The 27,768-nt window shown below is 40.3% G+C and overlaps 1 protein-coding gene across 1 annotated transcript; it reads left to right on the top strand.

The window, feature by feature from the left end:
- efhd1 (EF-hand domain family, member D1) lies at window positions 1-26,680 on the top strand. The gene is made up of 4 exons (XM_034028128.3): window positions 1-468; window positions 19,667-19,814; window positions 22,675-22,809; window positions 24,039-26,680. The coding sequence occupies exons 1-4, from the start codon at window positions 236-238 to the stop codon at window positions 24,171-24,173; spliced, it is 651 nt and encodes a 216-aa protein (XP_033884019.1). The 5' UTR covers window positions 1-235; the 3' UTR covers window positions 24,174-26,680.
- The last annotated feature ends 1,088 nt before the right edge of the window (window positions 26,681-27,768 follow it).

Below are 27,768 nucleotides of genomic sequence, written 5' to 3'. Positions count from 1 at the left end.
GGGCACTCGAGCTGGCTTTCCTGCACGCCCCCTCCCCGCCCCTCCTGAGCTTGGCAACCAGTAAAAAGTAATGTAAAGCACGCCGCTATTGAGAGGCAGCCGGTGTGTGTTTGCTAGTGTGTGAGACCAGGGGACGCGCTCTTAACAACAACAACAACAACAACAACAACATAACACACCACACAAGAGAAACATTGCATCAGAACGGGCACAGAAATTCCAGAGCATACTGAAAATGAATTCTGAAGTGTCGGAGCTGAACAATAATAACTTGGTAAGCGCGGGAGAGGTGGAGGAGAAACCGGCGACAGCGAACGCCAATTGGGAGCTGTGTGCTAAACTGACCAGGCGGCTGGACATTAACGAGGGACTCGCACTACCGAAGCAGGCGAAGTATTTTAACGCTTACACCGAGTTCAAGGAATTCAGCAGGACACAGATCAAAGACATGGACAGCATGTTTAAACAGTAGGTTCAATTTGTTTTTCTTTTTTCATATGTTGAAGTTGTCCTGCTGCAGTAGTGTTCATCTTGTATGCATCAAAATAGAATGTAAATTTACATCATCCTGCCAATGTTCAGGGTTGTACACCTGTGTTAATATTCAGTTTGTCTGGGGGGTTTATATGATGTTTTGTATTCATAGCATTTCTCAGACAGAAGCCCCTCCATGTCTCTGGGGACACGCTTCTCCCCCCACCCACCAAGAGCAGTGCCCCCAGCAGTAGCACAGTTCCATTTCAGTCCATTGAAAGCGGTGACACTGACCAAGCACTGCTCCTTTCCATCTGTCTTGGCAGGCTGGCACATCTTTTGAAACCTTTCAGATTGTCCAGGCCGAGTGCAGTGTGACCATTTTCAGTGTTTTTGAAGTCTGTGCCGATGCAGCCAGGAATGGTTCTGTTTTTCTGTCTGTGTGCACACAGAAGCATCATTGTGCTGCTTTAGGTTTTCTGGGACAGCAAGGACTCAGTCTTGCAATTCAATCTCCCAGTGAATAACCTGATTTCCAATATCCCTCTCTCACAAATTCAAGTTAAAATGGTCTGTATTGGCATGACAAGCCAGACAAGTTAATGTAGTAAATGTACAGAAATATTGAACATGTTTTTTAATCTGTATGTACTGAGGTACTAGTATTGAAAGGCCTGCAGTAGTCTGTACTCTGTACTGTGAATGAGGTGGCTGCAGGCTAGAGGCTGCAATATATGTGCAGACATTTCTGCTACCTCTTTCTTTTCCCCCAAAAAGATTTTTAGTTTTTCTTCACCCCCTTTCATAAGAAACCTCCTTCTTTCTCTTTCTCTCTCTCTCTCTCTGTCTCTCACACACACACACACTCTGTGTCTCTCTGTCACACTCTCTCCCTGACAATCACAGCTTTGTGTCAGGGAGAGTGACTCGTACCATGAGAAAAGCGAACAGAACTTCACCTCCCTGTCTCTCTCCTGCCATCCCTGCCTCACCCCTCCCTCTTCTCCCTCTCCCCCTCTGTCTCTCTTCTCCTTCCCTCCCTGCCTCTCTCCTCCCTCCCTGTCTCTGTCTCTCCCCTCTCTCTTCTCCCTCCCTCCCTGCCTCTCTCTTCTCCCTCTCCCCCTCACTGTCTTCTCCCTCTCCCCCTCACTGTCTTCTCCCTCCCTCCCTACCTGCCTGCCTGTCTCCCTCCCACTCTTTTCCCCCTCTCTTATCTCTCCCTCCCTGCCTCTCTCTTCTATCCCTCCCTCCCTGCCTCTCTTTCCACCCTCTCTCTTCCTCCCTCCCTCCCTCCCTGCATCTCTCCCTCTCTCCCTCCAAATATTTAACAGAGTAAACTTGTGATGGAATGCTGTATCCTCAAGCAAAATCCACAGGCAACAATTTATGCACGTACTTGCATATTGGCAAAATCAGTCACTAAAATTAGTTTTAATTAATTGTTGTTCAACTGCCATCTCCTGTAGATGTCCTGATGTAGGTTTTCACTCTTCAAAACTGAGAAGAATCTTTCATTGGCAGCAGTGGACTGGCAAGATTAGGGCGATTTTGATTACCTTCAGAACTTCTGAATACGCCACAGACAATGTCTGCAATTTGTTAAGCAATGCGAGAATGTCGCAGTCCTCTACATTTGATAGACCTGAATGTAAATACGCTTTTGCCGCACAGGTTTGAGATTTCAAAACAACCTCATCAATGTGAGTGCTGTACAATTTCTAAAATCCATGAACTTAGGCGACTTGGTGTCAAACGGTTCCATTGGCTGAAGAAGTTTTTTTGTTATCATTAAAGTGTTGATTGAATTCGGCAGTGAAGTGATCAATAATTGCATAGTAAGCCCATCTCATCTTGTTGTGAATGCTGGTTGGCTCGTCATCGTTGTTTTGTTGTCCAGTATTGGAGTTGGTAAAATAGTCCACCAAGAGGTTTGATACTGTGTGGATTCTTGTTGGTCTGGATGTAGATGGAAGTGCCAGGGTTGAAATCGATCGCAACACTAACACTTTCAGCAAAGCGTTTTGCTTTTGCCAATGTAGCTTCCCATTCTGACTCAGATCGTGCTGTATGCAGCTGATTACCGGTAATTTTGATCAAGTCTGCTGTTCGCAGCAACACAAGACCGCTTTGTTGTAGTTGCTCGGAGAATGCATTTGTTATTCCCAGCATCTTTTCCAGCATGTGAAGGTAGAGGATGAAGGGGGCAGATTCTAACCTAGTTTTCAAACCAGTAGCATTGGTGGAGCTGTCTTTTTGCAGTGAGATAGTTGCTTGCAGTACAGCCAGAATAGGTTCGTAATGCAAAATTATCTTGTCGATTTGCTCTGTACCAATACAGCCACCCGTTTGTTTAGCAGTTCTCTCTAGATGAAGGACAGTTTGTTTTAAGTCCTTCTGCGCCTGTATAAACAACTCATGTCTGGTGTTACTGTTTGCTATGAAGTTGTACAATGACTGCACTACGTTGAAAAACTCTGAAAGATCACATATCTGAAATGCTGTTGACAAGCACCAGGTTCAGTCTATGTGCATAGTAGATACAGCATGAGGTATTTTTTCCTTTTTTTGCCTGCACTCCATTTGCACAGCCACTCATTACACTCGCACCATCGTAACACTGCCCTACACAAAGCTGGAAATTGAGTCCCATACTGCAAATATTTTCATAAATGAAATTAGCTGTAGAATCAGCACTTCGGTTATGCATGTGTTATGTATTCGCTCACCAAATATCTGAATCAGGTCGTTTTGGTATTCGCCTGATGAATAAAGTCCGTACCTTCGCTCCATTTTTTAAAAAAGGCTCATGTGGTTCAATGACACAACTCGTTTAATTAAAAGTATGAGGGTCGTAAAATAGAACGGAGATGGCAGGAATCTAAATTGCATGTTCATTACTTCGCATGGAAGGGCCACCTGGTTAAATATAGGAAAGCTCTGGTATTGGCTAGATCATCATATTATTCTAATTTAAATGAAACAAATACAAATAATCAGATATTTAGTTTTGCTACCCTAGATAAATTAATTAATCCTTCCCCAAACAGGCCTACCCTTGACATTAGCTCCTCTCACAGCTGCAGTGACTCCTTACATTTCTTTAAAAATAAAATACTAGACAGAAATCAGAAATGAGATTCCACAGACACCTTCTATTAGGAGGGCTACAGCACAACTGTTTTCAACTACACTTATTAAGGTTATTATGGGGGCTTTTTCTTTTGATTATACCTTACAGAAACTGACAGAGCTAGTTAAGAACATAAGAAAGTTTACAAATGAGAGGAGGCCATATGTTCAACATATGAGAGCTACTAAGTGCTCTCTTGAGCCTATTCCTACAAAACTATTAAAAGATGTTCTTGGTGTTATTAACCCACATTTAAAAAAATATATAAATGGTTCGCTTTCCTTCGGTATAGTTCCCTCAGCACTTAAGGTAGCTATGGTAGAAACACAAGTTGGACCCTAGTCCTCACTAACTATAGATCAACCTCCAACCTACCATTCTTAGATAAGATTCTAGAGAGAGTTGCTGCAATTCAGTTACAGTCAACCCTTTTTATACTGCCAGGTAAGGGCCATGGGCAAAAACGGGCAATAAGTGAGGGTGGCGTTTATAGTGAGGTCAACAAAAAACAAACAAAAAAAAACCAAAAAAACACACACACACACAACCTACTATGTTTGCAATAAATTCAAACATTTTATTTTTTTAGTTATACAATTGCAGTATCTCCAGGCCATTTTAATAAAACCATCTTTTTAAAAACTAAAGTACTAGTTATTACTCAACAGTTTTATCATCTTTTCCCATCTGTATGAAACCTACATGGTTACTTTTGAGGAACAGTTTATACTTAAAAAAATAAATAAATAAATAAATCACCCAAAAGACAGTTCCATAAAAACAAAAAAGCATGCCACTTTATTATTATTATTATTATTATTATTATTATTATTATTTTTTTTTTTTTTTTTTTTTTTTTTACTGTACTGGTCATTTGAACTTTACTGTTTGTGGCACGACTACAAGCCTGCTGAATACTATCCCAGATTGAACGATGCCATCCATTTATTTCACAAAGCAATTTAAGCTCAACAGCATTCTTTTTTAAGCAGTTAAAAAAAAAAATGTTGAATATGTACAGGCAAACCATTTTTTTTAAATGAAAAGTGAAAAAAAAATATTCTGCTCTTTACAAAACTGCAGCTTTAGTTTAAGTCAGCCTTCATTTGTGCAAAACTTGCACGTAAACAAACAAATCTCTTACCGTACTTTTTTTTTAACATTTACTCTGGTTTATAAAAGTCACTTATTTTAGACTGCGTCAAGCCTTTTTCAGGTTAAACAAATCGACCCGTTCCATCAAGATAAGCCATTTGTTTTTATCCATTAGAATGTCTCTGATTGTCCTTCGATTAACAGTATATGCCTCATTTAGGCGAGAAAACATTTGCGATGTCTTGCTGACTTGCTTTCTTATTTTCAGATGCATACATGCAGATTTTTTTCTTTTGCTCTGGTGTTAAATGTAGGGTCGACTCGCCATTTTGTACTTTCTGTTTTGCTTTAGGAGTGGGAGTGTTGATGACATTAGTATGAACGTTCAGTTAACAACGAACTAGTAAAGCGAGTCAAAGGTTAACTGATAACTTAGTTGTTTTAATTGGTCATGACTATTTTGCTGGCGCTACAATGAGGGAAAATACAGTGCTTATATTTACGTTTGCTCGGCTGGGGAAGTTGGCGGATGGTAGACAGCAGGATAGCGATATAACGGGTAAAAATAGCACTGTTTTATATTGGTGACATTTGTTCAGAGAGAATAGATCGCGGTATGCGAGGGTGGCGTTATAAAGGGGGCGGTTAACGTGGGACAACTGTACAAAAATTTCTAACTCTTAATGGTATATTCAAAGTTTCAGTCTCGTTTTTGTGCTGCACATAGCACCGAGACCCTTGTCAGAGTCGTGAACTATCTGATGATAAGCTCTGACTCTGGCTTTCCATCAGTTTTAATTATTTTAGATTTAAGTGCTACCTTTGATACTGTAGACCATTCCATCCTACTGAATCGTCTTGAAAGCACAGTAGGACTGTCTGGCCTTGTCCTATGCTGGTTCAAAACTTATCTTTCTGACAGGTTTCATTTCGTCTCTATTGGGGAGGTAAAATTGGCATTATCGGAAGTTGTCTGTGGTGTTTCACAGGGCACCATTCTAGGTCCCTTGTTTTAATTATATAAGCTACTGTTAGGTGATATTATCCGCAGACACGGAGTGAACTTCCATTGCTATACTGATGATTTCTAACTATATTTGTCCCTAAAGCCAGGAGTTTCTTCTGCCTGTGTATTAGCTACTTTCCTTACAGACATCAAGCAAAGGATGCAACATAATTTTCTAAGGTTGAATTCAGATAAAACAGAGGTCATGCTAGTGCTAGTGCTATTATTTGAGACTCACATTAGGGAAGTTACTAAAGTATCTTTTTTCCATTTGAGAAATATAGCCAAACTTAGACCAATTATGCCTGTATCTGATGCCGAGAGACTAATGCATGCCTTTGTTTAATCTAGAATTGATTATTGTAATGCACTTTTTTCTGGTGCCCTAAAACGTGTGGTATCCCGCTTGCAGCTTGTTCAGAATACCGCTGCTAGAATTCTGACTAAAACCAGGAAAAGTGAACATGTTACCCCTGTTTTGGCCTCTTTACTTTGGCTCCCTGTGCAGTATAAAATTGATTTTAAGATTTTGCTTAAAATCAATCAATTTCTGTTAACTTACAAGGCCTTGAATGGATTAGCACCTAGTTATTTGCAGGAATTACTGACCCCGTATCTTCCTGCAGGTTATTCCTAGGGTTAACAAAAGCAACACGGGAGGTAGGCTTTTTCTTGTAGAGCTCCTACATTATGGAATGCTCTGCCTTAGTTTGTCAGGGAGGCTGGGACCGTTACAGTTTTCAAGTCAAGACTAAAACTGCACTTTTATAAAATGGCTGTCTTATCTTAGTGGGTTTTAATGTAACTTTAAAATTGCTGCTTTTGTATTATATAGTGTATACTGTTATTTAAATATGTTATTTAAACGGTCTGATTATGGCGTGTGACATGCTATACAAATGTATTGTGGTTTGTTCTTTTTTTTGCTATGTACTGTACAGTGCTTTGTGATATCTTTGTATAAAACGCGCTATATAAATGCAATAAATAAAAAAAAAAAATTTCTTCTAAGGTTTTCATCAGTCTCAGAAAACACATCCAACAGTTTGACAAAGTTTCCTCTATTGTTAGATGTACTTGATTCATCGTGCACTCGGAAAAACAATCCTTTTTGGCAAAGAAATCTTGCTCCTCTAAGAAGAGCTTTAACGTAAGCTCGGTTTTCTTGGACATCTGCTGACCTCCCTGTAGATAGCTGTTCACCCTAACATATGACCCAATACTCCAACCATGCAACGCTTGAGCTTATGACAGCCACTTTCTGTATGTTGCCTGAAGAGAGCATGCATATCCTTCCACTTAGAAAATCCTTTATCAATAAATGTTCTATTTCTTATATTTTCTCCTTTATTTAAAGAATTCCCTGCAAAATGACAAAAAGAAAAACAATAAACAGCACCTTCTTTGATAGAATATTCAATCCGTCTAGTCCTTTTTTGCCTACAGGAAAGCTCTGTAGTCTTGGGTGCACAGGAGAGTAATTTTTATTTTTACTCGCATCATTCACTGTAACTTCTACAGAATGTGTTGGAGTCTCCACGACGGTAACGGTGGCTAAATCTTCCGAGGCAGTTACCGTCTTGAAACATGTGCTTGTTTCTTCTTGATGGCTTACTGGAAAGGCATCTGTGTCAGCATTGCTGTCATTTTCAGATTTTTCCCTTCTACTTCTATTCTGGAAAAAACTATATAAGGTACTTTGCATCCCTGTTCTTTTCATGGTGAGCACTTCCTCTCGTATATAATATATATATATATATATATATATATATATATAAACAGGTTTATTAATTATTTCAATAGCTGTGAGAATAAGATTTGACCTTGGGGGAGGGGGGGGGGGGTATTGTATTTTATTGTATTGTATTGTATTGTAATTTATGGAGATGGAAGTGTGATAAGCTGTTCTACATTGAGCTGGATGATCTCACTCCGAGCTCCTGCCCCAGTTTCTCAGTCTCCTGGGCTGTACACAATCATCTGATACACACCGTCTCCCTGACCTGGATCGACAGCTTCGCTCTCTGTACTGCTTGGAATAGCAACATTGTCTCTAGCCTACTTGCTGTTATGTTCAATCTCTTTATCGGTTTTAGCCCATTTATCCTGCCACAACACTATGTACACTTGCTTCCTGTGTTACAGGTAAAAGGACCCCACCAGCTGTACATAGGAGACTGGGTTGGGTGGGGCCCTTTTACCTGAGACTTCATATTGATCACTGACCTCATATGGCTGTCTGTGGGTAAGTGGTATGTGCAGGTGCAGGGGTGATGCAGTTAGAATCCGGTTCGGAAATTGTTTTTATTTAAGAACATAAGAAAGTTTACAAACGAGAGGAGGCCATTCAGCCCATCTTGCTCGTTTGGTTGTTAGTAGCTTATTGATCCCAGAATCTCATCAAGCAGCTTCTTGAAGGATCCCAGGCTGTCGGCTTCAACAACATTACTGCGGAGTTGGTTCCAGACCCTCACAATTCTCTGTGTAAAAAAGTGCCTCCTATTTTCTGTTCTGAATGCCCCTTTATCTAATCACCATTTGTGACCCCTGGTCCTTGTTTCTTTTTTCAGGTCAAAAAAGTCCCCAGGGTCGACATTGTCTATACTTTTTAGGATTTTGAATGTTTGAATCAGATCGCCGCGTAGTCTTATTTGTTCAAGACTGAATAGATTCAATTCTTTTAGCCTGTCTGCATACGACATGCCTTTTAAACCCGGGATAATTCTGGTTGCTCTTCTTTGCACTCTTTCTAGAGCAGCAATATCATTTTTGTAACGAGGTGACCAGAACTGGTCAGGTGAGGTCTTACTAATGCATTGTAAAGTTTTAACATTACTTCCCTTGATTTAAATTCAACACTTCTCACAATATATCGCAATATATTGTTGGCCTTTTTTATAGCTTCCCCACATTGTCTAGATGAAGACATTTCTGAGTCAACATAAACTCCTCTGTCTTTTTCATAGTTCCCTTCTTCAATTTCAGTATCTCCCATATGATATTTATAATGCACATTTTTATTGCCTGCATGCAATACTTTACACTTTTCTCTATTAAGTTTAATTTGCCATGTGTCTGCCCAGTTCTGAATGCTGTCTAGATCATTTTGAATGACCTTTGCTGCTGCAACAGTGTTTGCTACTCCTCCTATTTTTGTGTCGTCTGCAAATTTAACAAGTTTGCTTACTATACCAGAATCTAAATCATTAATGTAGATTAGGAATAGCAGAGGACCTAATACTGATCCTTGTGGTACACAACTGGTTACCTCGCTCCATTTTGAGGTTTCTCCTCTAATCAGTACTTTCTGTTTTCTACCTGTTAACCACTCCCTAATCCATGTGCATGCATTTCCTTGAATCCCTACTGTGTTCAGTTTGAGAATTAATCTTTTATGCAGTACTTTGTCAAAACCTTTCTGGAAATATAAATAGGATATTGTTACCATATAGGTAATTTTCCATTTTGGATCTTATTATAGTTTCCATAAGTTTACATATAATAGAAGTGAGGCTTATTGGTCTGTAGTTACCTGGTTCGGTTTTGTCTCCCTTTTTGTGGATCGGTATTACGTTTGCTATTTTCCAGTCTGTCGGTACAACCCCTGTGTCAAGAGACTGTTGCATGATCTTGGTTAGCGGTTTGTAAATAACTTCTTTCATTTCTTTGAGTACTATTGGGAGGATCTCATCCGGCCCAGGGGATTTGTTTATTTTAAGAGCTCCTAGTCCCTTAACACTTCTGCCTCTGTTATGCTAAAGTTATTAAAAACTGGATAGGAACAGGTCGACATGTGGGGCATGTTGTCCTTGTCCTCCTTTGTAAAAACCTGTGAAAAGTAATCATTTAATATATTTGCAATTTTTTTTTCTTTGTCTATGATTTTGCCATTTGTGTCTTAGACATTTAACCTCCTCTTTGAATGTTCTCTTGCTGTTATAATATTGGAAAAACATTTTAGAATTGTTTTTAGCCCCCTAGCAATATTGATTTCTATCTCTCTCTTGGCCTTTCTAACTTCCTTTTTTACTTGCGTTTGCAGTTCCAACTACTCTTTCTGTGTACTTTGTTTTTGGTCCTTTTTAAACGCTTTGTAAAGTGCCTTTTTTCACTGAATATTTTTTGTAATTGATCTATTAAACCATTTTGGCCATTTTGTTTTAGATTTAGATTTGTCTACTTTTGGGATGTAATTGTTTTGCGCCTCTAGTACTACATTTTTGAAAAACAGCCATACTTTTTCTGTGGATGTTTTCTCTATTTACTGCAATCTGCAATTTTAGAAAAGCAAACTATGAAGGTATGAAACAGATGTTTCATACCTTCATAGTTTGCTTTTCTTAAATTGTAAACCTTAGCTTTAGTCATTACTTTTGGGGTTTTAAAAATCACTTCGAATGAGACCATGTTGTGGTCTGAGTTTGCCAATGGCTCTCTGCCCTCTGTTTTAGTTATTCTGTCTTTGTTATTTGAAAAGACAAAATCAAGGCATGCCTCCCCTCTAGTCGGTGCCTTGACAAATTGCGTTAGGAAGCAGTCATTTGTCATTGCCACCATTTCAATTTCGTCCGTTGTGCTCCCCACCGGATTTTCCCATTTTACATGTCGAAAAGTTGAAATCCCCCATTAGTATGGCTTCTCCTTTGCTACACGCATTTCTAATGTCACTGTATAACAGATTATTTTGCTCGGCGTCTGAATTTGGCGGTCTATAGCATGCTCCTATTATTCCTTTTGAATTTTTGTCCATTATTCTGACCCATATTGATTTGGCGTTGTTTTCTTTGTCCAGATTTAACACCTGGGCTTCAAGACTATTTCTTATGTATAGCGCTACCTCTCCTCCTCTTCTGTCCTGCCTGTCTTTCCTATACAGTGTGTACTCACTAATATTGTATTCGTCTCCATCACTCTCGGACAACCACGTTTCTGTAACACCTATCACATCGTAGTTACTTGCATGGTTTTAGGAAAGGGAGATCGTGTCTAACTAACCTGCTTGACTTTTTTGAGGATGCAACATTGACAGTGGATAATTGCAAAGCATACAACATGGTTTATTTATATTTCCAGAAAGCTTTTGACAAAGTACTTCATAAAAGATTAATTCTCAAACTGAACACAGTAGGGATTCAAGGAAATGCATGCACATGGATTAGGGAGTGGTTAACATGTTGAAAACAGAAAATACTGATTAGAGGAGAAACCTCAAAATGGAGTGAGGTAACCAGTGGTGTACCACTGGGATCAGTATTAGTTCCTCTGCTATTCCTAATCTACATTAATGATTTAGATTCTGGTATAGTAAGCAAACTTGTTAAATTTGCAGACGACACAAAAATAGGAGGAGTGGCAAACACTGTTGCAGCAGCAAAAGTCATTCAAAATGATCTAGACAGCATTCAGAACTGGGCAGACACATGGCAAATGACATTTAATAGAGAAAAGTGTAAAGTATTGCATGCAGGCAATAAAAATGTGCATTTATAAATATCATATGGGAGATACTGAAATTGAAGAAGGGAACTATGAAAAAGACCAAGGAGTTTATGTTGACTCAGAAATGTCTTCATCTAGACAATGTGGGGAAGCTATAAAAAAGGCCAACAAGATGCTCGGATATATTGTGAGAAGTGTTGAATTTAAATCAAGGGAAGTAATGTTAAAACTTTACAATGCAATAGTAAGACCTCACCTAGAATATTGTGTTCAGTTCTGGTCACCTTGTTACAAAAAGGATATTGCTGCTCTAGAAAGAGTGCAAAGAAGAGCAACCAGAATTATCCCGGGTTTAAAAGGCATGTCGTATGCAGACAGGCTAAAAGAACTGAATCTGTTCAGTCTTGAACAAAGAAGACTACGCAGCGATCTGATTCAAACATTCAAAATCCTAAAAGGTGTAGACAATGTCGACCCTGGGGACTTTTTTGACCTGAAAAAAGAAACAAGGACCAGGGGTCACAAATGGAGATTAGATAAAGGGGCATTCAGAACAGAAAATAGGAGGCTCTTTTTTACACAGAGAATTGTGAGGGTCTGGAACCAACTCCCCTGTAATGTTGTTGAAGCCGACAGCCTGGGATCCTTCAAGAAGCTGCTTGATGAGATTCTGGGATCAATAAGCTACTAACAACCAAACGAGCAAGATGGGCTGAATGGCCTCCTCTCGTTTGTAAACTTTCTTTTGTTCTTATGTTCTTAACACTAACACAGTTCTTTGTGATAGTGAATACGTGCAAGTGGTGTAATACAGTTCTCCGTGAAATGCAGGGGTGAAAGTGATGTCCGGGTTTATGCTGGCTTTCGCTACAGCTCCGGATCGTGCAACTGGTAGTCTATTGAAAACAGACGACGGTTAACAAAACACTAACAAACACAAGACAAAACTCACGGTTCACAAAACAGCACACAGACTCCTTGTAGGTTTTCAACACTAACCATTTACCAAGGAACAGATCACGTATGCTAAGTCCCCTATTTATATACTCGCTCATGACCCCTAGGTTAACTAGCACATCCGCTCCTCCAATCCTCAGATGCCACACCATTTACCGTCTGGGTCACTGAGTTTGGATACTGTAGGTGCGCCCCTTTCCTAAATGACCAACTTCCACCTACCCTACGGAATAAATTGCCGTGCAATTTAGTTAAGGGTACTCTGTTCCCGTTAAACAGTGCCCTCACAGGTCGAGAGGGAGATCTAACACCAGCACCATTCGATCTCTGTCACACTGCATTACCTGAATTGTTGCCTTTGTTTTGATGTGGTCTCCCTTCTGTTTTTTTGTTTTCTCCCCCTTCCTTTCTAGTTTAAATGCTTTTGGACCTCCTCAAGGATCCTTTGTCCAAGTAGATTGGTTCCCTTTTTGTTTAAGTGCAGCCCGTCCCACCTATATAGATAGTCCTTGTTGTAGAATGTGCTCCAGTGTTCAAGAAAGGTGAAGCCTTCCTGTGTGCACTACGATTTCAGCCATGCATTTTGATGTTGTATTTCCAGCTGTCCATATGGTCCTTTGCATGGTGCCGGCAGTATCCCAGAAAATACCATAGTTTTGGTCTTGACTTTTAATTTCCTTCCTAGCTCTCTGAATTTGTCTTGCAGGGATCTTGGCCTGTCTCTTCCAATGTTGTTTGTACCGATGTGGACGATTACTACCGGGTCGTCTCCTGTTTGTTCTAAGAGCCTGTCCACATTCTCAGTGATGTGCTTGACAGATGCTCCTGGAAGGCAGCACACTGTTGTAGTAAGGGGGTCCAAACTGCAAACTGAACTTGCTGTGTTTCTCAGTATGGAGTCCCCAACAATCATGACCCCCCTTCTTTTTGCTGCCTGGCTAGCACTGTTTATAGGGTCCTGGATGTCGCCATGACCAGCACTCCGCTTATAGGAGTGCCTACCTGGTTACATTGTGACTGCATACTTCCGATTGAAAGTGGGATCTTCGGTTGAGTTTGTAAGTTTGGTGTTCGTTACTGTGAGGTTCTGCTGTACTTCCTAACAAACTGTAGAGATTGTGAGTAAGTGTGTCCATTGGAGCTACTCTGTGCTCTAAACATGGTTCGATTGAGAAGTCTGGCCAAGTGCAAAACTAGCCTAGCTGCTAAAAATCTAGACACAAGTATTTCAAAAGGATGCTTTATATTTTCATAGTTCCGCTTTTTTCTTTGATGAAAATCAATAATAACTTCATTGATACAGATTCTTACAGATTTATAAAAAATAACAGTTGGGATGTAACTTGGTAAGGACATTTTGTAGCGCAAGACAATGAGATGCATAGAGTCAAATGGAGGTGTCTGTCCTTGTGTTGAGCTCACTAGACTGCCACCTAATGAGCACCGAGGGAAGTGTGATTAGCAGCTTCAGTTTTTTCTATGTTAGAGTGAAGGCGGGTACACTAATAATATAATAATATATCCAGTATTGTGAAAACATGGTGTGCATGGGATAGCTTCATGCATGACCCATTTCCAGCTACACTCCCAAAACCAAATCTAGATAAACATTCATTTTTAATAAAATGTGTGAAGCACACTGGCAGGATGGCTTGGTGGTGATGTCACACCAGGAAATACACATACAGTATTAGTTTGTTTATTTAGCAGACGATTTTATCCAAGGCGACTTACGAAGACTAGGGTGTGTGAACTGTGCATCAGCTGCAGAGTCGCTTACAACAACCGGGGACCTCCTGGTTATAAGCCCTTTTCTTTAACCACTGTACCACAGAGCCTCCACAGTACTGCGGGATGAGATGCAAATGCGCTCTTTCTTTAATAATAAATTAAATTAAATAGTTGCACATAAACAAAATACTTAATACAAAATAAAAGTCATGATGGCCAAAACCAAATACTAAACAGACACACACAAGTAAACAAGTATTGTGCTGGTCGAAATCCAGCATGAGTAGCAATTGTAGTTATATAAATGTTATCTCTCTCTCTCTCTCTCTCCTCTCTCCTCTCTCCTCTCTCCTCTCTCCTCTCTCTCTCTCTCTCTCTCTGAACACCTAGGCTGAGATGTTTCTGCCCCTTTTTATGCAGCTGTGCTTGAGCTCAATTGCTTGTCAATCATTCAGTCGGGCTCAGGCACATTCTACACGTGAATTGATTTGGCAGAGGAGGCAATTAACCCTTCCCTGCTGACCTAAAGCAACAGTGCAAAAATACATTTAAATAACCGAAATAACACAAATACATTAAATAACAATAATACAAAAGAATACAAAATACGCACAGGGGCAGGGTGTACCCCGTCACACACATAAAGCAAAGTGGGTTTGTGCAGTGTGATGCACTGTCTGGCTCTTTCTGAACTGTTTCCTTCTCTTGAGCTTTCCTTCCTCTCTTCTAATCTTCTGCAGTCCTCCTGCAGGGATTCAGAGTGCTCCAGCTCTCAATGTAGTCTTCTGAATGTGTACCCAGATATACCCACACAAAATATTACTTGGGTCTATGCTCCAAACTGAATCTAGGCAGACCTTTCAAATTAGGTGTGATTCTCTCCTTAAAATTCTACCACCTGGTACCTAATCACTTCCTGTTCTGTAGGTCACACAACCACACCTTGTTAAAATCCTGATGGTGTTGATTTGTATTAATAGAAGTGGGATTGTTGGAGAGGGTATTTCCGTTCCGCTCTGGCCGGGCGTACAGCCATCAGAATTCCTTAGTTGTGTGTGTATATTGTTCTGTGAGGGGCCTGCATTGCATTTTTATGACTCCCTGGCGTGTTGCTGCCAGCCTTGCAGGCCAGGGCATGGGGTGTGTCTGCAGTGTTGGGATACCTGGAGAAGGGGGTGGCAGAGGGATGGGCAGTCACATTCTCAAACACAGCCTGGTACTTTTTTAGCATTCCTCCTGTCCCTCCCAAACCCTCCCAGATGCTGTGAGCCACACCGCTCTCCTAGGATGGAGGTACAACTGGGTCACCTGGGCACTGACATCATTGCTTTGGCGCTCTGTAAATCATGTTTCTGAACTGAGGCTTATACAGAGATACTTTTTACTATCCATAGTTTTATATAGTCAATCCAAATTCATTGTGTAACAGGCAAGTTCCTTCTCCTTGTAGCCTTCCATCTGCAATAACAAGTGTTGCTTTAGTTTCTTTTTCTTGTTCATTACTAACATTAGAAATAGCTGGACAGATTATTCAGCCGAAATTTGTTTTAATTTGTGTCCTTTTAACACCGATGGAGGTATGGAATCTAAATTGTCAGAATCGTTTTTGGATTTGTGTAAATTTGTGTAAATTGATTTAATTAATTTTTTTTTTTTTTTAAATTTTTTTTTTGTGGAATTAAAATGAGGTACTTGCCATTATTTCACCGTTATAACACTACTTGCCCTTATTTCACCTTAGCAGACGCCCTTATCCAGGGCGACTTACAATTGTTACAAAATATCACATTATTTTTACATACAATTATATTATTTTTTACATACAATTACACATTTATACAGTTGGGTTTTTACTGGAGCAATCTAGGTAAAGTACCTTGCTCAAGGGTACAGCAGTAGTGTCCCCAACCTGGGATTGAACCCACGACCATCTAGTCAAGTCCTGAGACCTAACCACTACTCCACACTGCCGATTCGAGTGACATGTTCAGTATCCTGATCGATGAAAGCACATCTGCCTCCAGCATCTCTTGTCTCATAGTTTACAGTCTCAGAGTAGGTACGCATAGTCAATCCTTAACACTGATGAAATAAAAGTTACAAATATGAATTGAAGTAGCCCCTGGGGAGGAAAGGATTGTCTGATTGGGAGGCACGGTAACCATTACTCTTGGCCAAGTCAGAATAAAAGATGGAGAAAACTACTGTGAATACCTACACGGGACCAAACTTTATCAGCGAATTCCAGGGTATTGCTACAGCTATCCCAGTTGTTTCAGTGCCATTCACATTATTCAGGAGCACTCTATACTAACATCACACAAAACAATATTTTAACATCTGAGGATAGAGTAGGAGATATGAACAATGAAAATAAAGTGATAAAAAGTGATACCTGTCCAAAAACATTTCACACAAACATAAACTGCCAAGTTAGAACAAAGGGGCCTGCCATTTCCATCTACAAAAGCAGCCAGGTTGTGTACCATCCATAACTATTAAACACTTGATAATGCGGAATTCAGACATTCTAAAAGAGACTTCATTACTTCAATGACAAATGTTTCGATTAGAGCCTTTCTTCAATGTTTCTTTTAGTATTTCTCTTTCTCACAAGGTTAGCCATGATTGTTAAACAAGACAAAATTGCAGCAAACTTGGCCCCTCTTTTTATGCATCAATGAAAAGAATGCTGTCGAGAAGAGAGTTCTTCAATAGGTAATTTGATGTGGTCTCCAGAGGGTATGTTTTCCAGCTCAGTAAAAAATAAAGAACATTTGAATATTCTATCAGAATTGAATGTTGGAATATTACCATGTTTGACCTGGTACTATCAATAAGGTGTTGCCAGTGACAGCACGGAGCCTCTTCATTTGGCTGGGGTGAGTCTCTGGATCTTGGGGCAGATGTCAAGTGTTGCTGTGCAGGTCAATGCAGCTGTTTGTATGAACAATGGCTTGCAGTGTCCGGACCTGCTGTCAGCTGCTCGCTCCTGTCACTCGCTGCTCCACCCTGCGCTGCTGACAGCAGAGTGAAAGCAGCTATTAATACCCTGGACCACTCTGGATTCCCAGGCCCGGCACTTCAGATGCACAATCAGCCTTCCAGTGTTTTCTTGTCAGGGAGGGAGGGAGTATGGCCCAGAGTGCTCACTGTACACACAAGGCCTTGTGGTTTCAGCACCCTGAACGCTTTTAGAAATATTGTTTCTATATTTTATAGTGTTTAGATTCTGGGTTCCATAGGTGTGTTGGAAAGTCAGAAAAATAAAAATGCTTCCAGGGATTTAGAAATACTAAAATAAACTTAATAAGCAATGACAAACATTTAGACTAAAAGTGTTTCTCATTGTCTCCAAGAAAGTCTTTTAAACTTCAGCTCTATTGGGTGTTTCATAGTTATGGATGATTAGTCTTGTAGGGATGGATTACTTCCATTAAAACAAAATCTACCTTTGGAAGTAAAAATCTTGTGAGGGAAAATTCAGTGTAATGGCAAGTATTTTTTTAAAAGATGTATTTTTCTAATGTAGTTTTTTTTCAATGGCTGGGTTTACATGCACGTGAAAATTGTCATGACTGTGTTACGTTGTCACAGGAATACATTGTGAAACACCAAAAGAATGTCCTTTGGTCAACGCGACTTTAAGGGCAGGGTCAATCGCTTTCTCACGATAAAAATAGCTGTAACAACCATGTAAATCGGAGCAGGAATCGTGCTTGTGTCGCAAGAAATTTCAGCAGTCAAGATCACGTTTTAACTGTCGGAATCTCGCGTTATTCCTCAGCAAAGCCGTACCAAACCACACACACACACACACACACACACACAGACAAGAACGAATGCAAAAGACGCTGCAAATGTAAACCTCTCATATAGCCTATTATTAATGTTTGTATAAATGCATGTTGTTAAGCAAAACTAAACAAACTTTTAGCCTAGTATTAGTAGTAGTCATATTTTCTTCCTATAATTCTTTTAAGATGTCCCAAGAACAACAGAGCTCTACCTCTTCAACATTAGGATGCTCAGCCTGGTACTCCGCCTATAGAACTGCCAGTGCATGAAGCTGCTCAGGAACCTTGTGTGTTTTTTTACATATCCCCCTGTTCTTAATCTTCTATTCATATAGGCCTTCATACCATTTTTTATTGTATTGTAGTGTAACACCCCCCCCCCCCCCCCCCGTGTTCCCACATTTTAAATGTTACGCATATCTATTTTTTAAGTAGTAAAACTTAAGTAATGTGTAATGTAACAAGTAATGTGTGATAATTCGGAATGTGCACGATAACGAGTTAATTCTTTTCTCTTGTTAATTTTTTTTAATCTTTATGGCAACGCTTGAAGCTAGTGGTCTGAGTAATCTGCATTTGTACGGCCGACTTTTTTTCCTAAATCAGAATAGCATAGCAACGCATTTCCTGAAAAGTACCGCAAAAACATTGTGAGGAAAACTGTCATGACTTGTCCATGTAAACACCGCCAGTGTCCTTCATTTGATTTCAGATTTGAATTATAAGGGACCTTTATTTGAAGTGTGAACTCTGGAGGAATGTATTAAAGTAAGACATTGTATTTGAGTGTCACACCGAACACTATTGTGTGACACACTCTGTCTGCAGCTTTCATACCTTAAAGGGGTGCTTGCTTACTTTTTTGCAATAATTTTCTGCCTTTTTAATTTGCTTCAATACATGTATACCTCTGTACCGGTGCCTTCCCAGTACTTTCCTTCAGAAAACGAGTCTCAAAGGCTCAGTTTTCAGTCGGCTTCCCAGTGATCCTATCTGTGTGTGTCAATTGTGGTTTGAAATAATGCTTGTTCTTAATCTTGGTGATCTTGGTAATCTCTCCGGACACTGGGTGCTGAATAATGACTGGCTCAGAGCTGCCTTATTTAATAAACACAGATGTGGGACAGTGACAATGTTAACAGGAAAAACTCATATAATAATTAAACAAGACTCAAATAATAATGAAATAAATAAAATACAAAAATACTTGGTATTTTAATTCTGGCATCAAAAATACATTCATAATTGTACATCACAATCTCAGGTAGACCTTAGTGTTACCTCTGCTACTGCATACATTTCCAATGTTTCTTAATAGTTCTGGTATGTTCTCTTGCTTCAATATTGTATATCTGTATCAGAGTCCTACGGTCCACTCATTAAGGACAAGAAAAAAAAACAAAACATTTGTCGAGATCACAAATTAATTATCTCAGTTTCTGAGCCTGTAGTATCCCAGTTGTCCGCTTATTTTGTGTACTTCCTGATTCCAAATAAATCATCAACTCAGCTGACTCTATAGCTGTGGTTCTCAGAGTTGTGTGTTGTGACAATTGGGAATGCTGCAATACAGGTGTGTCGGTCAGCGAACTGAAGCCATTACAAGTAATGCTATGCTGTCAATCATCTCTTTGTGCCATTTGATAAATTAGTATTAATGTCAATGTATTTTACATTTAGGAATAAGTAGTACGCTTTTAATGTCAAAAGAAAGGATCAAAAGAAAAGTGCCCAAGCCAAAAAACTGTAAGAAAAAAGTTCAGGACCAATGTGCTATAGAAATAGTATGAAGAACGCGGGACTAACTGAGCTGAAAGCTGTGATGTCTTTTGAGTCATGCAATCCTGATGTGTGGGTGCTCTCTCTCTCTCTCTCTCTCTCCTCTCTCTCTCCTCTCTCTCTCTCTCTCTCTCTCCTCTCCTCTCTCTCTCTCTCTCTCTCTCTCTCTCTCTCTCTCTCTCTCTCTCTCTCTCTCTCTCTCTCTCTCTCTCTCTCTCTCTCTCTCTCTCTCTCTCTCTCTCTCTCTCTCTCTCTCAGTTATGACTCGGGGAAGGATGGATTCATTGACCTGATGGAGCTCAAGCTGATGATGGAGAAGCTGGGAGCTCCTCAGACTCATCTGGGCCTGAAGGATATGATCAAGGAGGTGGACGAGGACTTTGATGGGAAGCTCAGCTACAGAGAGGTGACTGTACCATACAAACACTGCACTGGACGAGCACAGTACTGTACCTTACAAGCACTGGACCATACTGTAGGAACAATTCAATAATGTTTATCTGGGTTGACATTTGCGATGCAGCAGTGTAGTGCATCCACAAAACCCTGGTTTTGGAACAAGAGTGTTAAAGGCGGCCTCAAGCTCGACCCTTAAAGCATAAACATAGAGGCGAGTTCTCCCTCAATTATTTAGCCCTAGCTACTTGTACTGGGGTTCCTGATGGTAACATAAGAACATAAGAAGAACATAAGAAAGTTTACAAACGAGAGGAGGCCATTCAGCCCATCTTGCTCGTTTGGTTGTTAGTAGCTCATTGATCCCAGAATCTCATCAAGCAGCTTCTTGAAGGATCCCAGGGTGTCAGCTTCAACAACATTACTGGGGAGTTGGTTCCAGACCCTCACAATTCTCTGTGTAAAAAAGTGCCTCCTATTTTCTGTTCTGAATGCCTCTTTATCTAATCTCCATTTATGACCCCTGGTCCTTTTTTCTTTTTTCAAGTCAAAGAAGTCCCCCGGGTTGACATTGTCTATACCTTTTAGGATTTTGAATGTTTAAATCAGATCGCTGCGTAGTCTTCTTTGTTCAAGACTGAATAGATTCAATTCTTTTAGCCTGTCTGCATACGACATGCCTTAAACCCGGGATAATTCTGGTCGCTCTTCTTTGCACTCTTTCTAGAGCAGCAATATCCTTTTTGTAACAAGGTGACAAGAACTGAACACAATATTCTAGGTGAGGTCTTACTAATGCATTGTAGAGTTTTAACATTACTTCCCTTGATTTAAATTCAACACTTCTCACAATATATCCAAGCATCTTGTTAGCCTTTTTTATAGCTTGCAAGGTGCAAGGTGGCTATTGGCTTAGCCTTGTAGCATTCCAGTTGTTCTGCAATATTGCCTTGTGACAGCTTTGGAATTCATACCCATGAGGTAATGGTTACATTTCATACTTGATAGGGAACGTTAGGTTATTATCATAACCCTGGTTCCCTGAAATAGAAATTAACCTTCAAGGTCGCTACGTTCATTATGATCGTTCATTATGGTAAATGATCTACGTATAAGTACAGATTCTAAGTGTTTATCTGTACTGATCCTTTTAGATCTGAGTGCTGCTTTTGATACTGTGGATCATAAGATATTAATTAATCGTCTTAGAGAATGGGTGGGGCTTTCTGGTAGTGTCCAAACTGGTTCATATCCTATTTAATGAAAAGACTGTATTTTGTTGCCTTAGGAGAATCTACATCTGGACTAGCTAATATTACATGTGTTGTTCCACAGGGCTCCATGTTATTTTCTTTATACATGCTGCCTCTCTGGCAGGTTATTCGTAAACATGGGGTGAATTTCCACAGCTATGCAGATGACACACATATTTATATATCTGTTAAACCAGGTGACACAACAGCTATCAATGTTCTTTTCAAATGTCTAGCTGATATTAGAAGCTGGATGTCTCAGAATTTCTTACAGTTAAATTCTGATAAGACAGAAGTCTTACTTTTAGGCTCTAATCAACAGATGGACTCGACAAATATTGATCTAGGTATGCTAAAATTAAATGTAAAATCTGAAGTGAAAAACCTGGGGGTTATTTTTGATTCTGCACTTTCCTTCGAACCACATATAAAATACATTACTAGAGTGTCTTTCTATCATTTAAGAAACATTGCGAAAGTTAGATCATTCTTGTCTTTGGATGATGCAAAGAAATTAGTACATGCTTTTATTTTTTCTAGGTTAGATTACTGTAATGCTTTATTCTCTGGACTTACAAGTCATGCTGTATCACGTCTACAGCTAGTGCAAAATGCTGCTGCTAGAATGCTAACTAGAACAAAAAAAGGGCTCACATTACACCTGTGTTGGCATCATTGCATTGGCTTCCTGTGCATTACAAAATTCTATTACTAGTTTTCAAAGCACTGAATGGACTATCTCCACAATATCTAAATGATATGCTAATACCTTATCAGCCTGAACGCACTCTGAGATCTACAAATGCTGGCCTTTTATGTATTCCGAGGGTGAATGGTAAAAGGATGGGAGAGGCTGCTTTCTGTTTTAATGCCCCCACACTCTGGAACTCCTTACCCCCTTTTATCAGAGATTCACCTTCAATTGCATTCTTCAAATCTCGATTAAAAACATACCTTTTTAATATAGCTTTTCCATAACATTTTTATGTTTTATTGTTACTTCTGTTTTTAATAACTGTACTCTTTTATTATTGTTTATTATTGTATTTTTGTATTTTTTTCTTCTGTATGTAAAGCGCTTTGAATTGTATTGTACATGAATTGCGCTATATAAATAAAGGTTTATTATTATTATTATTATTATTATTATTATTATTATTATTATTATTATTATTATTATTATTATTATTATTATTATTGCAGCAAGTCTTGAAGGAAAAATGATGACGATGTTAGTGTCAGCAGTCTTTTTATGCCCTCGGGGACAGGCGTGACTGTGTCACTGGCACTCCGTGCAGCTTTGAAATATCTATTCAGGTTAGACTGTATCAAAGGATTAATACCCATGGGGTAATGGTTACATTTCTATTTCAGGGAACCAGGGTTATGATAATGATGACGTTTGATGATGTTTCAACAAAGTCGGCTCAAAAATAAATATGTTACTCTAAAATATGAGTGATTTCTTTCAGTATTTTGTGGAGACGGAAGGTAGAAAGAGAATGTTTTCAGAGTACTGACTCTGTGCTGACGCTGCTCTGTGATGACTCTGTGCTGAAACTGGGCTTGCTGTGTGAGGACACTGTGCTCTGTGCTGACTCTGTGCTTGCTCCTCAGTTCCTGCTGATTTTCCGGAGGGCGGCGGCGGGGGAGCTAGAGGAGGAGAGTGGACTCCTGGCCCTCGCGAGGCTCTCGGAGATCAATGTGTCCACTGAGGGGGTGCTGGGGGCCAGGGACTTCTTTGAGGCAAAGGTGAGAGAGAGGGGAGAGGGGAGAGGGGAGGTTGACATGTCCACCACCAGGGGGAGAGGGGTGGATAGCAGATTGCCATATTAGAGACGGAAAATTGATAGCTTATCGTTTTATACCCAAATGCAATCCAAGAGGAGGATCAGGCAGGCAGTCTGATAAATCTGGAGAAGATTCAAGGCAGTTAATGTTCTATATTTAGAGTGTGACAGACTTAGACAGACATACAGATCAGATAAGTGCAAAAAGGTCCCAATTTTCAAGCATGACTCTAATAAAACTGCCAAGGAGTGTTCAGAGCTTCATGTGGAACAAATCTCCAATTCCATTTATCAGGCTTTGGTGTCACCTGGTGGACATCAAAGCCAGCAACAACTTCATATTCAATGTGTCCACTCCACATAGGCGCCTTTGATAAACAGACCAACCAGACCCTTGGTAAAGTTTACCACAGTATTTTTTCAGTTTTACCAAGCTTTTCCTATGGTTATACTATGCATTTACCATAGTTTATCCTGGTTTGCCATATTTATGAATATGCTTTATCATACTTTGCTGTGCTTTACAATGCTTACCTGTGCTTTACCATGATTTTTACTGTGCGTGATTACACTTTGATATGCTTTTACTATGGTGAACTTTTATAAGGGGAGTCAACCAGAATGTTTGCCTCCTTTAGGGAGAAGCCATTCATGAAATGGTGTGGCCTGGTATAGTGTGTGTGATGGCTGTGTTTATAGTGTGGTGTGCTGTGTGACCATGCTGTGTTTATAGTGTGGTGTGGTGTGTGATGGCTCTGTGTTTTATAGTGTGGTGTGGTGTGTGACCATGCTGTGTTTATAGTGTGGTGTGTGATGGCTCTGTGTTTTATAGAGTGGTGTGGTGTGGTGTGTGACCATACTGTGTTTATAGTGTGGTGTGGTGTGTGACCATGCTGTGTTTATAGTGTGGTGTGTGATGGCTCTGTGTTTTATAGAGTGGTGTGGTGTGGTGTGTGACCATACTGTGTTTATAGTGTGGTGTGGTGTGTGACCATGCTGTGTTTATAGTGTGGTGTGTGATGGCTCTGTGTTTTATAGAGTGGTGTGGTGTGGTGTGTGACCATACTGTGTTTATAGTGTGGTGTGGTGTGTGACCATACTGTGTTTATAGTGTGGTGTGGTGTGTGACCCTGCTGTGTTTATAGTGTGGTGTGGTGTGTGACCATGCTGTTTCTGTGTTTCTGTGCCCAGGTCCAGGCCCTGGCAGTGGGCAGTAAATTCGAGGCAGAGATGAGGGCAGAGAAGGAGGAGAGGAAGAGGCAGGAGCTGGAGAAGCAGCAGCGGCGGGCTGCATTCAGAGAGCTGCAGTCGGCATTCCGATCCTGAGGAGGGAGGGGGGGAGGAGAGCAGAGGGAGGGGGGAGGAGAGCAGAGGGAGGGGGGAGGAGAGCGGAGGGAGGGGGGAGGAGAGTGGAAGGAAGGGGGACGAGGGAGGAGAGCAGAAGGAGGTAGGAGAGTGGAGAAAGGGAGGGAGGGAGAGGAGGAGAGGAGACAAGAGCAGAGCAGAGGACACGGGGAGGATAGCGGAGGGCGATGTGTCGGGAAGCTATTTTATATAGCTAGGCCAGCGAGTGTTCCTTTTCATGACTGGTTGTTAGTTTTAAAGTGAAGGCACCATCTTAAAGTTGCAACAACCATCAGCTTATACAAGACCCTGATTTAGTCTTCTTTATTTCCACTTCGTAGCCCATTTCTCCTGCCACAACACTAGACATGGACCTCCCTGTGCTACAGGCAGTAGGGCCCCTTACACTCAAGTTCCATGCAATCAGAAGGAGGGATCCTATTAACTGTAACTGTTCTACTTGTACCCTCCCCTCCTATTTCACTCAGCCTGCATTCTCGTAGCTCCCCAGTGCTCAGATATTTCATTCATGTTGCTGAGAACATATCTGTTAAAATGCCTTTCATGACCTTTAATAATCCCAGTAACACGTTAGTTTAGGGATCTGTTCTACATAAATGAATTATGTATATTAAGATTCATGTTACATGAATTTATTGCATTTTAATTGTGTTAATTGCAATCATAATCTGTAACTGTTAACAGCATAATTAATAACATGTTTATAGACTGTATTGAACCACTTATAATCATGAATCCCTAAAGGGTTGCTACAGTCTCCCACTCAAAAACTGCAATAAACTCTGTAGGTAAAGGTGTGATAACCAAGGTTTCCCTCTCAGTCACACAGCAGCCTCCCAGGTTCTTGTTGTACACGAGTGTGGCCAGCAGACTCGCAGTTTTCTAATCCACAGTTTTCTCTTTGCAAGTCCACAGTTTTCTGAGGAATGGAAAATGAATCAGTTCAAAGATCAATGGGCGACATCACAGGAAGCTTGAGTTTGAGTACTTGTTTTTCACTCCCCTTTATCTTCCTGCTTCCTTCCTTTGTTTCAGATAATAGAACCCCATCTGGCCATGGAGCTTCGTGGAACTTAGGTTTGAGGCTCAGGGGAGCACTATTCCCTGTAATGCAGGAATGAAATGAATTGATAGCATTGTAGTAGAATGAAGTAGGCTCAGAATGGTGGATTGTCATAAGGAGAGGGAAGAGAATATGTTTGAGAGCCTGGTTGTTGCATCTAGATTTGCCATGATTCTCTACAGGGAGGTTTCCAAGCTGTTTAATATCTTGTGTAGCTAGCCAGGCTGGTTTGTTATACTTGCTGATGTTTTTTAAAGTGCTGCAGGATGGCAGGGTTTTTTCTAATACTCATTGCTTGCGGGCCTCTTTGACCGTTGCAGTTTTTAAAACAAGTTTGACTGATGTTTATTAAGAGTGTGCAGATCCTCAGATTTTCTGAGTATTTTAAATGAAAACAGAAAGAAACCTGATTTAATGACTATCTGTTGACTTAAAACATGTTGAATAAATAAGGGTATCTGACGGGACAGTGCTGTGTATTCCGTCAGGTTGATTTAGGAAATAAAACAAAGACGTCGGCACTCTTCCCTGAAGTGCTCTGGACTGAAATAAACTGCCTAGTGCAACTGAATCTACCAAACCCAGGTTAAAAACACCTCGATGCTCAAACACACTGCACAAGGAGGTATAGGGGGACCATATGCCCTCAAGTTCACCACAGCAGGTTCTGTGGCAGTCAGATACTTTTTAGAGCCATGGCTACAAGTCCCTACGCTCCAAGTAGTTTTACAAGTGCTGTTTTATAGAGCAAGGAGTGTCAAATTTATTTGTTCCATTTGTTCCAAAGCCAGATAAAGACAGATTCAGAGAAAAAACAAAACAACTCACTACCGGAGCAACCGAACCTGAAGCACTCAGAATGAATGCAAAGCTGATAAAATAGAAAGAGGCATACAAAGCTACTTGCTCTTTTAAATAGGTTTTGTTGTTTTTTAAACCCATTTTGATTAATCAAGTTTGCAGTTTATGAAACCTACATGCAGGGTAAAAAGTTCCCATTTGTCTGACCTCTGTTTAATGTAAGAGAAGGTAAATACTTTTCAAACAGTCCTTAATGTTTTGTGAATGGGGCTCTTTATCATATGTTAAAACTGTCTTTACATAAGTTTGAAATGTAATAATGAAGCTTTTAATATTTTGAGGTGTTGCTTCTCTTTGTGTATGTTTCCAGGACAGTGCAAAGACATGGGTGAGGCTCTGAGAAGCCAGTAGCCCAGGTTCAGCCTCTCTTTCAGCTTTCTGTTATTTTTGTTATTTAATGCTGGGTTTGTTCTCCCTGGTGCTCCACTGGTAGTGTCTACACACTTAGGAGCATTTCCAGCAACACTTCTTTTTTTAACGCTTGTGTCTTACAATGTATTAAATAAATAACTGTATTTTTCTGAAATAAATGCAAATGACATGATGAATTGTCCTTTTTTACACATTAAAATAACTTGACACTGGAGCTGTTCAATCAGACTTCCAGTGCTATTACATGACTTGAATATACTCAGATTTGTGATGTGTTTATTGTTGAGCTGGAAAATAAACGGTCCAGTTTACATTCATGATCCAGAACTTAATGAATAAGTACAAAGTACCAAAACAACACAGCCCCACATGCTATTTGTCTAGTTCTTTCTTTGTTTTACCCTCTCAACCCCAACCCTTACCTCTTCATGGTGTTTGCAATCATTAGGAATGGGTCTGGGTTCTGTTTCAATTCACATTGGTTGGCTGCCATTTCGCTTCCATGTCTGCATTTGTTTGCCATATATCTTTGGTTCCTGGTTCTTGAGAAATCATGTTATATTGTGACCTTTCAACCTTTCCTACATCATGGTGTAGTATAGAACCAGGAAGCACTGTCACATGGCAATCTATTCCAATGATGTTCCCCGTAACAAATGTGCTGTGCTGGTAAATCTCCTATTGCCTGGAACACAGTTAGTGAGTTGGATCCCTGTGACAGAGAGCGAATGAATCCTAGTCAACAATCTCCCTCCCGACCTGTGAGGGCACAGTATAACAAGTGTGCCCCGGACTGGATGGTTTGACAGTTCATTCCAGGGTCAGTTGGAAGTCGGCTATCCAGAAAGGGGGTGGAGTCACAGTACCAGAAGTCATCACCTTAATGTGGTAGGCGATGTGTCAGTCATGGATTGGAGGATACGTGATTGCACTCGCTACCGAAGGGGGCGTGACTGAGGGGGGTATATCAGGGGATGTGGCAAAGTAATCTTTCCTTTGTTATGGTTACTGAAAGACCTGTAAAGGGCTGTGGCAAAGTGGTAATTGGTAGCAGGTGTATAGAAGGTGCGGTGCGGATGCAGTGATTCCAAGAACACACAGACAACAAAGTTTGGGTGAAATGGTTTGTTTGATGCTTATAAATCCAATGGTCTGATGATCAGCCAGCAAATAATAAAGAGCTAGCAATACACAACAATGTGTATTGCACAGTAATGAAAAGAAGGGTTGCAGTCCCGCAAACAATAAGCACAGTACGAA

The sequence above is a fragment of the Acipenser ruthenus genome, chromosome 12 (assembly GCF_902713425.1).
Source record: "Acipenser ruthenus chromosome 12, fAciRut3.2 maternal haplotype, whole genome shotgun sequence".
Lineage (NCBI taxonomy): Eukaryota > Metazoa > Chordata > Actinopteri > Acipenseriformes > Acipenseridae > Acipenser > Acipenser ruthenus.
This window is presented reverse-complemented; position numbering and strand designations above follow the sequence as displayed.

Excerpts from the sequence above, each read along its gene's own strand:
- efhd1 (XM_034028128.3), top strand. The coding sequence starts at position 236 with ATGAATTCTGAAGTGTCGGAGCTGAACAATAATAACTTGGTAAGCGCG. Across the intron at positions 19,815-22,674 it reads GGAAGCTCAGCTACAGAGAG|TTCCTGCTGATTTTCCGGAG; the intron begins GTGACTGTACCA and ends CTTGCTCCTCAG. Across the intron at positions 22,810-24,038 it reads GGGACTTCTTTGAGGCAAAG|GTCCAGGCCCTGGCAGTGGG; the intron begins GTGAGAGAGAGG and ends TTCTGTGCCCAG.